Genomic DNA, 12954 nt, shown 5'->3' on the forward strand with positions numbered 1-12954 from the left:
AATGATTGTTATGATTCTGCCGTCCCACCACTATGAAGTAATGTGGCTTCACTCACAGTGGTGTCTGAGTCAGTGTGGGCACAGAGGTACAGCACTCTTTCCATGTATTTTGTTTATATGTGGGTGTGTGTGGGTGTGTGTGGGGGGGGGGGGGTTTATCAAGGTCAGGCTAGGGAAATGGTATTTTGAGCAAACTATTTGATAAAAGAATGAATTTCACCCGTGTGTGTACAGCCCTTATGCTCTTTCTACTAAATGTTTCGTCCATGGAGGCATCTGGTTTTGGCTTTTTAAAATGTTCGATGTGAACGAAACACAAAAGATCCAGTTTGTGTAAAAGACACTTTATTGAACGTACCAGCAGTCAGACTTGAGTTAGCTTGAATTAATTTAAGTCACTTTTAAAAACAAGAATTAGAAAGGCTTAATACAAGAGCCACTAGCATTTCAAAAACATAGCAACTGTACATACATAAACTCAACTGAAATAAATACATCTATGTACGTATTAGTTTGGCCATATTTGTTAAAACAATATATATACTATACATTAACATAAAATATGCATCTTTGTAAGTAAATTAATATTAGAAGAAAATGTGCAAAGAAAAAGTGCGCATGTAAAATACAAGAAAAGAACAATGCATATGCCCCAAATACTGGTTCTAAATAAATATGGAAACACCCGTTCGTCCATTCAGATTTCTTTGTGCATATGGTTAGACCCTCGCTCTGGGCAAAGGCTGCCACCTACCGTCGTCATCGTGTTACAGCAGGAGACAAACCAAAGCTTCTGAACACTGAAGACTCCTCACCCGAATGAAAGGACGCTCAACCACAAATTCCACTTTGCGTTTCCCTTTGACGCCGACATAACAACAACCTTCCATTGCAAGCAAGCCACCGCGAGAGACTGAATTCAAATTCAAAACAACTGCACGAGCTAATTTACACTTTTTTGAGTTGTAGCAATGCAGTGGATACAGTTAAACAGACATCAGCACATCCCACAGGGAAGCAACAGCTGGTAATAGCACTTCTACAGATTCAGCCTCCTGATAGGAAAAGCAAACTACTGACACACTGAAAAAAAATGACTACACTATAAATTCAACTTGTTTTCCCAAAACGATAGCAGCAAAACACCAGCTGTAAGAAAATGATGCGCAAAAGACGAAGGAATGTAGGACTTCTCAAGATGACTTGACAAAATTTGATCTTGAAAAAATGACCATATTATCTAGTTTGTTTGGTTTGCTTTTACATTTTTATCTTATGGAAACTGAGAACTCAAGGAAGGCACCATCATGAACAAAGCACTCTGTCCTGTCTAATCTCAACAACTCCTCAGTGAAAAGGACGTGCAGCAACTGTATAACGAGTGAAGATGGAGACGAAGTGATGGTGAGGAGAAAATAAAGGAATGACCCTGCCGTTTAACCCCTCGAGGTGACGATGTGAAAAGTGAGTGACGCAAAAGAAAAAAGGGAGAACATGCGGCATGTGTGCTTCTGATATGTCACAGGTTAGTATCCATTTTGGTTTCCTACAGACAGAAGTGAAAGGCCCATTCACCCGTTTGTGTGTCGATCTATGTGTGTGTGTTTCCAAGCTGTAAGTGTCGAGTGTGTGGAAAGAGTGCGACGGTGTTGATGGTGCAGGAGGAGGGTTTAGGGGGAATGTGTGCGTTTTAGATTATAACTGGTTGTCTGTGCGTGTGCGCGTGTGTGTGTGTTATGGGTTGTGCGTCCAGAGTGTGACAGTGCGGTCAGCGGAGGACGAGAGGAAGGACAGGTCCTGTGTGTGCCATCGACATTGAATCACCTTGTCGCCGTGCTCTCCCACCACGGTCTGAGGCAGCGGCTTGGTCAGGTCACCTAGTAACAGAGACAGGAAATGGCGCTCAGACGGGCGGATTTAAAATCGTGACACACGATGACGCAGAAATGATTCGGTTAAAAGCAGTTTTTCCTGTAAGAGGTTAAGTATTAAAAAGAAGTATTAAAACCCTGTACAAGCAAGTAGAGTCTCCGTTTCTTCATAAAAAGCACAGAATAATGTTTACTTAAAACAGGCGTCTCCATTAACGGCAACAATGTCAAACTCCAAAGATGTGATGAAACCTCGGGGATCTCTTTACAGTTTAACTACACATCAAGCAGGTTGGTGCACCTAATAACACGCAACTGAATGTACAGTGTAGCTGCCTGCTTACTCATTTATCTTGCAGACAACCGAGTGACAAGATTGATATCATTCTCACATCTTTACAGTAAACATGTGGCTGCAGCTTAGTATAGACTGGGGACAGGTAGCCTGGCTCTGTCCTCAGAGATCACTAATTAACATGAATATATCTCGTTAGTTTATGTGCCTACTTCTTGGCTGGGAAACTGGCAAAAGTACTCAAAGTAGTTCACAAAAAAAGTTTCCCAGAGCCCAAATTGACTTTAAACCCTTTTATATTGACGGTGACAGTGAAACTGGATAGCCCACATGAAGAAGCTAATGCTAAGCTCATTGAAGTATCCTTACCACCCGATCACTATGTGAGCAGAGGAGACGCACCTTGGAGGTTGCTGACGATGACCTTCTTGTCGTAGGAGCCAGTGAGCAGGTAATGTGCTCCAGGGGAGAACCGGATGGATCGCACATCGCTGGAGTGCGGCCGGTACACCTGGACGGTTCGTCCTCCTCTGATGTCGTACAGCATGCACGCGCTGTCTTCCTGTCCTGTTGCTAGGAGACGGCCACTAGGATCCACTGCTACCGTGGCAACAGGACTGCCTGCGCAATAAAAGAAAGAAAAAAGGGGTGTAGCTGTTAAAAAAACAACAACACATAAACCAGTAAAATGGTCTCATATTGTGAAAGCAGAGCTTCTTCTGGTGTCAAACTCATCACACACACACGTGATACCTGAGCCATGGAAAGCCGCTCCCACTACTCGGACACAGCTGGGCACCCTGATGTCCCAGAAACGCACCGTCTTGTCCTGAGAGCCGGAGGCAATCATCCAGCCCCCCCACGTATACAGAGACAGGATGTGACCTAAACAGCAACACATACTTGTCAGTGGCGATCTATATTTCTCTCTCCTTCATCTCCACTTCCTGTTTTGGACCTCCATGGCGTTTTGGACGGATGAGACAGTCAGCGTACCCGTGTGTCCGCTGAGGGCGTGCAGACCCTGTCCTCTCTGACAGTCGGTGGTGTAGATGTTACAGTCTCCGGCTCCGGCGCTGATCAGGATGGCCCCTCCGCTTTCTGGACCCTCCATGAAGGCCAGGTCTCTGATGGTGCCGTCATGCATGCTGAACTCCAAGTCCGGGCCTAGGGGCGCAGAGAGAGAGAGAGAGAGAGAGAGAGAGAGAGAGAGAGAGAGAGAGAGAGAGAGAGAGAGAGAGAGAGAGAGAGAGAGAGAGAGACACAAGCGAAAATGAGGATAACAGAAGCCCTGCTCCAGTTTAAAATCACGGGATCGTCCCGCTGTCTGTACCTGTGGCGTTGCATGTCTCTGCACTGAAAGGTAGGACTTTGACATATTTGTCATTGGAGCCGGTAGCCAGCAGCTGCCCACAGTGGCTCCAGGCCGCGCAGTAGATGGACCCTTTGTGGTGTTTGTTCCTCTTGAAGCGGACCACGGGCTGCTTTATTGGACTTGAACCGCTGAGGAGAGGAAGAGTGAAGAAGAAAAGATGAGTAAACTGTTTAACATTCACACAATGTGCTACTATATACCGGTGATATTCAGGATTGAGAAAACCATTATGACTTTTTCTGAGAGTCTAAAGAGCTTGTAAAGTAAAAATGTTTCTATTAGTCTTCCTCATCAGGTGACCATTAAAAATCAGTATCATCTACATTCTACAATGCTTTGGATGTAGGGTACCCTCGAACACAAAATCACATCATGGTAACTTTGGTTGGAATCCTAAAAGAGTGGGATGCATCACACCACTAATCATTTCAATAATTCTTTAATTTGTCTCACCTCGTGTCTAATGTTTCTGGATAAGCACAGACACGTAGAGTTTTGGAGTTGGATCCAACAGCATAGAGCGATCCAGACGGGTGAAAGGCGACGGCTCGAATGGCTTGAGTATCTTCTAAAGTGTGCACTGCCACAAACAAGCTTTTAGGCTTGTCGCCCTGAAAACACACGAACACACAAGATTACGTGTAATTAGCGGCATGATCTATTTTGATCTCCTGACATCCACAATGTTATGATGCTGGCCTGAGATCGTGATACAATCATGTTATAATCTGCTTAGCCAAATGTCAAATTAGCATGACGCTGTGTCGTCTTGTTCTGTGACACAATCGAGAGGGAATGTGCTCAACTTTAAAATAGAGACAATTGTTCTGTGACAGCAATAACCGCTAACGTGAGAGAAAATGAGTGTGCGATTCATTTCAGGTTCATTATTCAGCGCAGACGATGACATGCCTGTTGAGTAATAAATTATTTAGAGCAGGTCTGACGGAACTGTTTGAGTGTTACTTGTGTGCACACGTACCTCTTTACTTCGGGTTAAGGAGCCTGGAGAGTCACATGGTTGACTTCCTTTCAGTTTCTGCTCACTGCGAAAAACATAAACACAGCAATCATCAAATTCAACCCTCCAACAAACTCCGGTGGAAAAAAAACAAAAACAAAAGAAATCAAACCCACAGTACCTCTGGGAGACGACAGGGGACTCATTTGGAGGCTGAACCGGGTGCCCCCCCGCGGCGCGTTGCGGGGTGCTGCTGAGCACCCCTCCCCCTCGGGTCTGCTCCGGTGTCACAGATGGAGGGTTGTTATTGTCCTCAGAGGTGGGCGTGCTCCCGTTGCCGTTGCACTGCTGGGTCAGAGACTTCACCTCGTCCCCTAGATCCTCCATCCCCACATTGAGCTCCTCCAGCTTCTGGATGGACCTGAGGAGACCAACACACAGGCGCACACACACATTCATGAGCTCCACAAAGTCTTTCAGCCTGTCCCTTTTTCCCCCCCTCCGTCATGTCATCCGAGTTATCTTGTGCTTACCGCTTTCACCTTTCACATAACAGGCTGTCAGTACGCTGACTGAGTTGACTCAGTTAAATCTAGTTTACAATACAAAGGGCCAGAGGACAAAAGAAACTGGAGTAATGGTGATTAATGGTAATTATGCACAGCTTCCCTTGTGAATAATGCAGAGGATACAGAGACGGGGAGAGGTTGGGGAAAGGGAGGACAGGAGGAACTCTCAGGGGACAAATCAAAAGGGCCCTTGTCCTGCTGACAGTGCAAAAATTAACACATTTCCAACCGTCATTTTTTTGTCACAGACTCAAAGCTAAATATACTCCTGTGGGGGTTTTGGAATCACGCTTGAGTTGCCATGGTACATGTTCAAGAGTGGAGTCTGGGTCTAATATAGTGTATAACTAACGCACATGGTGCGATAGTCCCCTGTGATGTGATGTAGCACATCCCCACAGATGGTGCAATGTGGACAGGAGGCGGGTTTCTTTGGGGGGGGGGGGGGGCCTGTCAGGGCCTTAACACGTCTACTTCTCCTTGTCCGACAGCTGCTCCTTTATCGTGGGAAGTTATTAAAAGCAATACGGTGGTTAGCGAGTCAATTCAGACAAGACAGGGGTCTCTCTACGTTACGGACGCACACCACCTGCCTGACAGGCATCTCTCGCCGTGTCTGTACCTGTTGAGGAACTTCTCTGTGAGGCTGTGCTGCATGTCGCTGGGCGGGGGGGGCTCCTGCTGTACCCCTCCCTCCAGCAGCATCTGCTGGTACAGTTGCCTCTGCTGCTGCTTCTGCTCCAGGTGCTGCTGCACACGGAGGCGTTGCCGATAGTACTCCTCGTACTTCTCTGTTGAGTCACGAAGCTGAGGATTGAACAGGATGCCATTAAACCTTATTGTTTGGTGATATAAATGTATGCATTTAATCTGTTGTTGGGCGATTCACTCTAGAGAGCAGATAAAGTCACTCAGGAGGAGAAAAAAACAGGTATATGGCTTAAATGGAAAATATGAACACAGGTATGTACAAACGAACAAGGATACGTGGAAACTATTTAGCGCATACAAAGCATACTATTCACACACCCATACCACACAGTGAAGCATGTTAACTTCTGAAGAAAGTCACTGCCAACTCCTACTAACACTAATCAAAGGCAGCATTGTGGCCAGATGAGCCCTGCTCCGCCCACTTCTCCTGTCAGTGCAGGTATTAAGAGGAGGAAAGGAGGGCGAGACTGAGAGCTTAGGACAGGACACTTCCCCTCTCTGTCCTCTGCTTCCTGTCCCGACAATCTGATGGGAACTGTGGGTTCGGGGAGGGGCACTGGCACTGTGCCCGCTCTCGAAAAGGGATGGAGGGCAGAGAGGAGCACAAGAAAGAGAGGGTAGGAGGAGTGCGACAACGAGATCACAGAGGCCCCCCCCCCCCCCCCCCCCCAAGTCTGCTTCTGGCCTCTATGTGTCTCTAGGGTGACGGGGAAGGCAGTACAAAGCACTAACACTTCACACTGAGCTGCACTGAGCATGAGACAGACAGAAAGGAATACTGTGTTTTGAGGCAACGTGAGGGCTGTAATTACTCTTTCTTTGGTAAAGCTCCTGGGTTCCTGAGTCTCGTGTCCCTACTGACCTAGAACCAAATCCACCTGGGCGTCTTATTCTCAGGAGATCTGGAGTCATAAGGAGATTTCTTTAAAGATGTGTAAGGGGCTTTATGGACTCCTGTTATTTGTTTTGGACTTTTTAAAATTTTAAAAATATGTGCATCACGTCTGAGTGTTCACATCTGGGTTGTGACGAAAGGAGTACGAATTGGGAAGAACTACAACAAACTACATTAACTAACCTCCATGTGTCCGCACACAGACACACAACAGGGCCTTTCCTACATGCACAGAGGTTAAAGGAGCACATGAAGTGGTGGGACATGATGAAAGCATACAGTACTAACAACACTACACCACAATCACACCAAAAGCAAAAGCCCAACTTCCTTTAAACTAAGTCTCTAATCCAGGCAGAAGACAACAGAGCTAGAATGGACCGAGCATCAGAACTGGCAAATAAATATATATTTAGACCTTCAGTCAAGGCAACACCCATGAAGGACAGAAAACAATGCAGGCAGATAGGAAAATAAAGCACTCGTTCAGTAACGTGCGTCACACAACAGGTCGAACGGTTTAAAAAGCAAAGTCAATGTTTACCTCGTTCCTGTCTCCGGAGCCATCTGTCGGAGCGTCCTCGCCCGGCGCTGGGGCAGGACGCAGGTTCTGAGCTCCACCCGAACTCATCATCTTATCCACAGGCGTGTCTGTCCTAGACCTTCACAGAGAAAACCCAAAACAGGAACAGATTATCTCAGACATCTGACAAAGGTGTTGCATAAAACCAGACACAGGGAAAAAAAAAATGTGGTCCCGTCCAAACCCTTACGTTTCAGGGGATTCCTCAAAGATGCTGTGGCAGTCGGAGCTCTCCATCATGAGGCTCCTGCTCAGGCTCTGCCCTCCTGCTCCGGGGTAGTGAAAGTTGGCGAAGGAGTGGGACATGGGAGAGACCCCTTTGCCTGGCGCTGTCTCCCCGCCACCCGCTCTCTTGTCTTGGCCAGACAGGCCGAACGACAGCCCGTCCAGCGCAGGGTTCAGTGAGCGCGACATGTAGGTGTCAGCGGACTGGGGGCGCCGCAGCGGGGAGGACGGGTACGGAGACAGCTTGCTGATGAGCGGGGTGAGGAGGTCGGAGTAGCCGGTCTTTGTGGGCTTGACCAAGCGGTCCACGTGGATGTTGAGTTGCTTCTGTTCGAAGGCGCAGGAGAAGACGGTGTGGGAGAGGTTCTGCATCCAGGAGAGCAGAGACAGGTCCAGGTCATCGCAGCCGTTACCGCAGAGCATGTCAACGCCCAGGAGGACCTCGCCCTCTGGGATCTCCTCACCGGTCGCCTTGCTCTGCGCACAAAATAAAACCCGACAAATGTAAATGAATCTGGAAACTGGTTTCGGATCACAGTGTTTCTATTTTGGATTTTAGTGGTCCGAACCTGGCAGAACTCCACACAGCACTCGTAGAGGACTCCCTTAAGGAGCAGCTGGAAGAGTCGATCCCTGCTGGCCTTGAATCCAGCCTCGCTCAGCTTCCTGTCTGCAGGGATGAAGTCCGCTACCATGTTGCAGGCCTCATCAAAACACTGCACCCTGGCCGTGCTCGGGTTCCAGTCCTGCAGGACACCAGCAGGGAAATAAGAAGTCAACATACATGCCGAACAAATGGAAGTAAAAACGTCAACAGACCACAGCATTGTCCGTTAGTGAAATCAATTAAACTTGCAGAAAAATGCACGAGAGAATGAAAAGAAGATGCTCCCAGTCTCAGGAGACTTTAAGTATCCTGTATTTCATACTGCTGAAATGTTTGTTTGGATCATCATTCATGTGTCTTGCCTTGAACTCAGCGTGGTGTGTGAGGCGAGGCAGTGTGAGGAGCAGACACAGTTTGCTGTAGTCATCTTTGGAGGGACAGAACTCCTCCAGGGCGTGGAGACACTTGACTGCTTCCTGCATGGTGAACTCCAACTAAAAAAAAACAACATGAAACCAATTTCAAATTGTGACAGTTAACTGATTAGAAGTTTCTCTCTCTCAACAGCAGCGTTTATCTCCGGCAGCACACTGGAGAATGTTACAAGGCTGAGGAAACAAAACAAGGGACCAGCTTCAAGGATATCCCGTACAAGACACCACAAAGGGATGATTTTTGATTTGCACCACCCGGAAAAGTCATTGCCAACACACAATCGACATCAATCACAACAACTAATACACACCCCTCTGCACACTATTGCACACTAATGCAATGATTCCCACAGATGTCCAAAGACGTCGCACCTAATCCAGTTAATAGGCCACGATCGCTCTGGCAGAGTGTCACAAGCTGCAGCTCTGCCGTGTCACGTGACAGCAGGCCCACAGAGTAAGAGGAGAAAAGAAAGAACGAGTTCTGAATAGAAAGAGTCTCAGCATGTGTGAAAAAGCACATCAGCTTCCATTGCTTACTGTTATTGTTGCTATCGGGGCATCCATCCGTCCCCCTGTGAGAAATGCAATGTACAGCTCAGACAAAAAGGAAGGGGGGGGGGGGGCAGCACTTCCTTTTGCCTTTCGACCAAATCATCTGTGGGTGGGACATCCCAGGTGAACAGACATATTATGTAAAACGGCTTCTTCTGACATGGACAGTCGATTGCGCAGTATCAGAGGTGCACATAAACAGCTTAATCCAGATAAATCCTTGACTGCACTGAGGCCAACGGCCAGAGCGCTCCTTGCATGCAAATGCAGCCGCTGTAGACACACACACACACACACACCCACACACACACACACACACACACACACACACACACACACACACACACACACACACACACACACACACACACACACACACACACACACACACACACACACACACACACACACACACACACACCTCTTTTATAGATCGTGGGGTTTGTTTAGATGACGCGCACGATTCCAGTTTCAAACTACATGTATTAAAAGAAATACATGAGAAACCAGTGACAGTCTGTGTCGTCACACGGGAGGCTTAGAGAACATTAACGAATACAGATAGTTAGTTAGTTAGTAGTTTCTCAAAGTTTAATGACTTACATGCAGTGGCTCGTCTTCTGCTGACATGGCGTTGTTCACACACAGAGCCTCCAGAAACTTCTGCTTGAGGACGATGTAACGAAACCTGAGGACATGACAGTCACACGGAAAAGCGTTGATGCGGTTTGCCTCTGACTTTGCTGCTGTAGGCATCAACAAAGGATACGTGAACCTGTACACACTGACCTTTTCCCGTCAAACTTATCCATGCACTCCAAAGGCTGAATGAACTGCAAGACCTCATCCCACTGGCCATCGAGCACCAGTTGCCTGAAACAGAGACAGTTCATTTTTAAAAACACATTTTAAATGTCCCAAAAATATGTCATAGAAATGTGTTTCTATAATATATAACTGAAGAGGAATCTTGATAAAGGTGCATCATGACAAGCTATTGACGCAATAGAAGGTAAAATACCAAAATGTATTTAACACTGAGTAGAACTGCAGTCACAGCAGCGGTGCAGTGTTACAATATCCCCAATGTAGAGGATACTACTACCAGAATAACTAAACTCACGACTGGAACAGTTGCGTTTTTGAGGAGCAGACCCAGACTGCACGTTGTGGTTATTTTGCCGTTGAGTTCGCCTACCTGAGGAAGAGCATGTCGTCTGAGTAGAGCCCGTTGATGACGCCGCTCTCCTTCTCCAGAGCCAGCATGCTGATGTGCAACTTCCTGGAGTTGAGAAAGTCCAGGATCGCCTTGATGATCTCCACCTCCTTCACATTTATGGTCTCCTCCGCTGTCATGGTGACGACGGGCTGACAATGACGGGGGCAATTAAGCAAAACACTAATAAAACTTCATACACACACACAAACTAACAAAATCAGTTAAAGTTTGGTCCCAAGTCTTGATTAAAAGTGATTTTGTAAATATGTGCAACATGTAGAATACATCAATATCAGAAAATATCCCGATTGATATTGTGATAATGATGTCAGCCATATTGCCCAGCCCTAGGAGCAAGTTTCTATTGGAGGAAGCATCTGAAATGCATAAAAGTACAAGCATAGAGATCACCAGTGGTAATGACTGGAGGACTGTGGCTCGACTGGAAAGCTCCTAAACATGCATGTGTGGAACTGTACGCATCTGAAATGAATGCACACATCTCACACTAGCCTACTTCTCCTTTATGAACCCAAATGTCCAGCTTTCCATCTGTCCACGGTCAAATTTCATCCAACATGCATGAAACTCACAATGCGTACATCCAAAAATGCAGTCACACATCTCACATTAGGGTTAAATATCGGTAGATCAAAGGTGTGCAAGGTGACAGCAGTGCAGTCTGTAGCGATTTGCAACAAGCTCTTGTTTGCCTGCTAACTTTGTCTTCAGGCTCCACCCAATCAAATAAATCAGGCGGTGTTATCCAGATGGACTGAGCCTCTGCTTAGGAGGTATTTTTATGCTCTTCAGCCTTTGATTTATCTATCCTGCATCAAACATCTGACACATATGACACGAGGAGTCCAGCTTTTCCACGTCAGATGATCGTGATCTACATTCCACATAAGACTCACAGAGGCTGAGATAAAAAAAAAACAGCGACTTCTGTGTCCAACTTAGCCTGAAAGGATGCAGACACACTCTCCTCCACATGTTGTCTTAACAGAGCAGAGAAATATCTCTTGTGTTATTGCCATGACAGTGAGTAGCCTCTCGTGCATCATGGCCATCAATCGATCAACAACTGCGACAAAACACAGAAATAGCCGTTTTGCCCAGCTGAGAAGTAATCAAACACACACACAAGCAGTCCTGCTAAGCTAGCATTAGAGGAGGCTAATAACACTGGCACTAAGCCTCAAGTCAAACAGCATAAGGAGCTTAGGCTACTTGTTAGCTTTGCGTAGCTTCTGAATTTAACCACCGGATTACAGCGAAACCAACAAATAGCTAGTTACCGTTGGGGCTCATACAAAGCGGACTAATTTCGGTTGGTAGGAGGGGAGACTGGGTAGCTAGCCAGGCCGAAGGGGAGAGAGAGGCATCCTCCAATGGTTAGCTGGACGGGCGGGGTGCGCACTGACAGCTTCCTCTGGAACAACACGAACCGGCCTGCGTGCTGCGTTTAATGCTCACCTGTTTCTAGCGATACATGGGATGGAAAAAAACAGTCCCCCGGGTGTGTCCTTTTCGCTGTGGACAGACGCTGTCACGACGAGGTGCTGCTCGGTGTTGTCAGCGGTGTTTGTCCCGTCTGTGCCTCCGCCTCTTCTGACTGCGTCTCCGCCCTGCTGGATCTCTCTCTCTGCCGCTCCGCTGCTGCCCTGCCCTGCCTGTCTGCTGCTGTTTGCACGAGCGCCGCCTCCATCCATCCTGCACACACACACGCGCGCGCACACACAAACACTCTCAAACTTCAGCAGCAAGAGCTCAACATGGTAGCAACAAATCAAATACATAAAGATGAATAAAGTGAGATGCAACTTGTCAGATGTTATGTCAGAACATTTTTTTTATGAATAGTCATAAACGGTGAGGTCCACAGAGGTTGAAATGGGGCCCTTTTCATCTGTTGTGCCAAAAAAGCTCTTTTCAATTGATTTCACTTCACCTCTACGTAGCCTGCCTTTAGTGGAATGGAACTAAACCCATTTACTCAAGTACTGTACTCACGTAAACTTTTTAGGTGCTTTCACTCCACTGTAAATACAAAATATAAATGAATTAATACATTATGATGTATCATTATGGATTAAGCTACAGAGCAGTGTATTAGCCCCATCTTTGCCAGCGGTACAATTAGTAATCCTTACATAATGATATTATAGATATTATTCTGACATGAGCCATTCTGCATTAAGAATACTTAAGAGCAGTACTTTTACTTCCAAACCAATAGAAGACATTTGTGGAAGCTGTTAGTGCTCTGTATGCCTGCAGTGTCCTGTCTTCATTAACACGGCTCCTCTGTGGCCCCTCAGTGAACCTCTATCCCATCAGGTCTCTATCCAACACTGGTCGGATTCATAATTAAATACATAATTCCCACAATCCACGCAAAACCAAATGTGAATTGTTTGTGTCTAAATGCTATACAGGAATTTATAGTGATATTTTTGCATAAAACTTTATTTTGGTAAGATTCTATTTGATTGATTTATTAGACAATTGTCTCCAGGATGTGTGAGAGGACATTTTGTTTTATTATCCCTAACAAAGGAATAATCAGCTTTCTCAATTTCAAATATCGTACAGGAAAAGCTTTCTAAATGACCTCAAACATGTCTTTGGCATTTCTGTCTGCTATT

At 46.3% G+C, this 12954-nt stretch overlaps 1 protein-coding gene across 1 annotated transcript; it reads right to left on the reverse strand.

Moving 5' to 3' along the window:
* Positions 1 to 180: 180 nt before the first annotated feature.
* wdr47a (WD repeat domain 47a) lies at positions 181 to 10446 on the reverse strand. Its single transcript, XM_079173542.1, has 16 exons — positions 10283 to 10446; positions 9874 to 9957; positions 9688 to 9772; positions 8458 to 8589; positions 8058 to 8234; positions 7454 to 7965; positions 7225 to 7342; positions 5694 to 5878; positions 4684 to 4923; positions 4524 to 4587; positions 3995 to 4152; positions 3500 to 3669; positions 3163 to 3333; positions 2920 to 3051; positions 2569 to 2787; positions 181 to 1877 (listed from the first exon to the last, which is right to left on the reverse strand). The coding sequence occupies exons 1-16, from the start codon at positions 10438 to 10440 to the stop codon at positions 1735 to 1737; spliced, it is 2748 nt and encodes a 915-aa protein (XP_079029668.1). The 5' UTR covers positions 10441 to 10446; the 3' UTR covers positions 181 to 1734.
* Between the last annotated feature and the right edge of the window lie 2508 nt (positions 10447 to 12954).

Source organism: Pholis gunnellus, assembly GCF_910591455.1.
Source record: "Pholis gunnellus genome assembly, chromosome: 14".
Classification (NCBI taxonomy): Eukaryota; Metazoa; Chordata; class Actinopteri; order Perciformes; family Pholidae; genus Pholis; species Pholis gunnellus.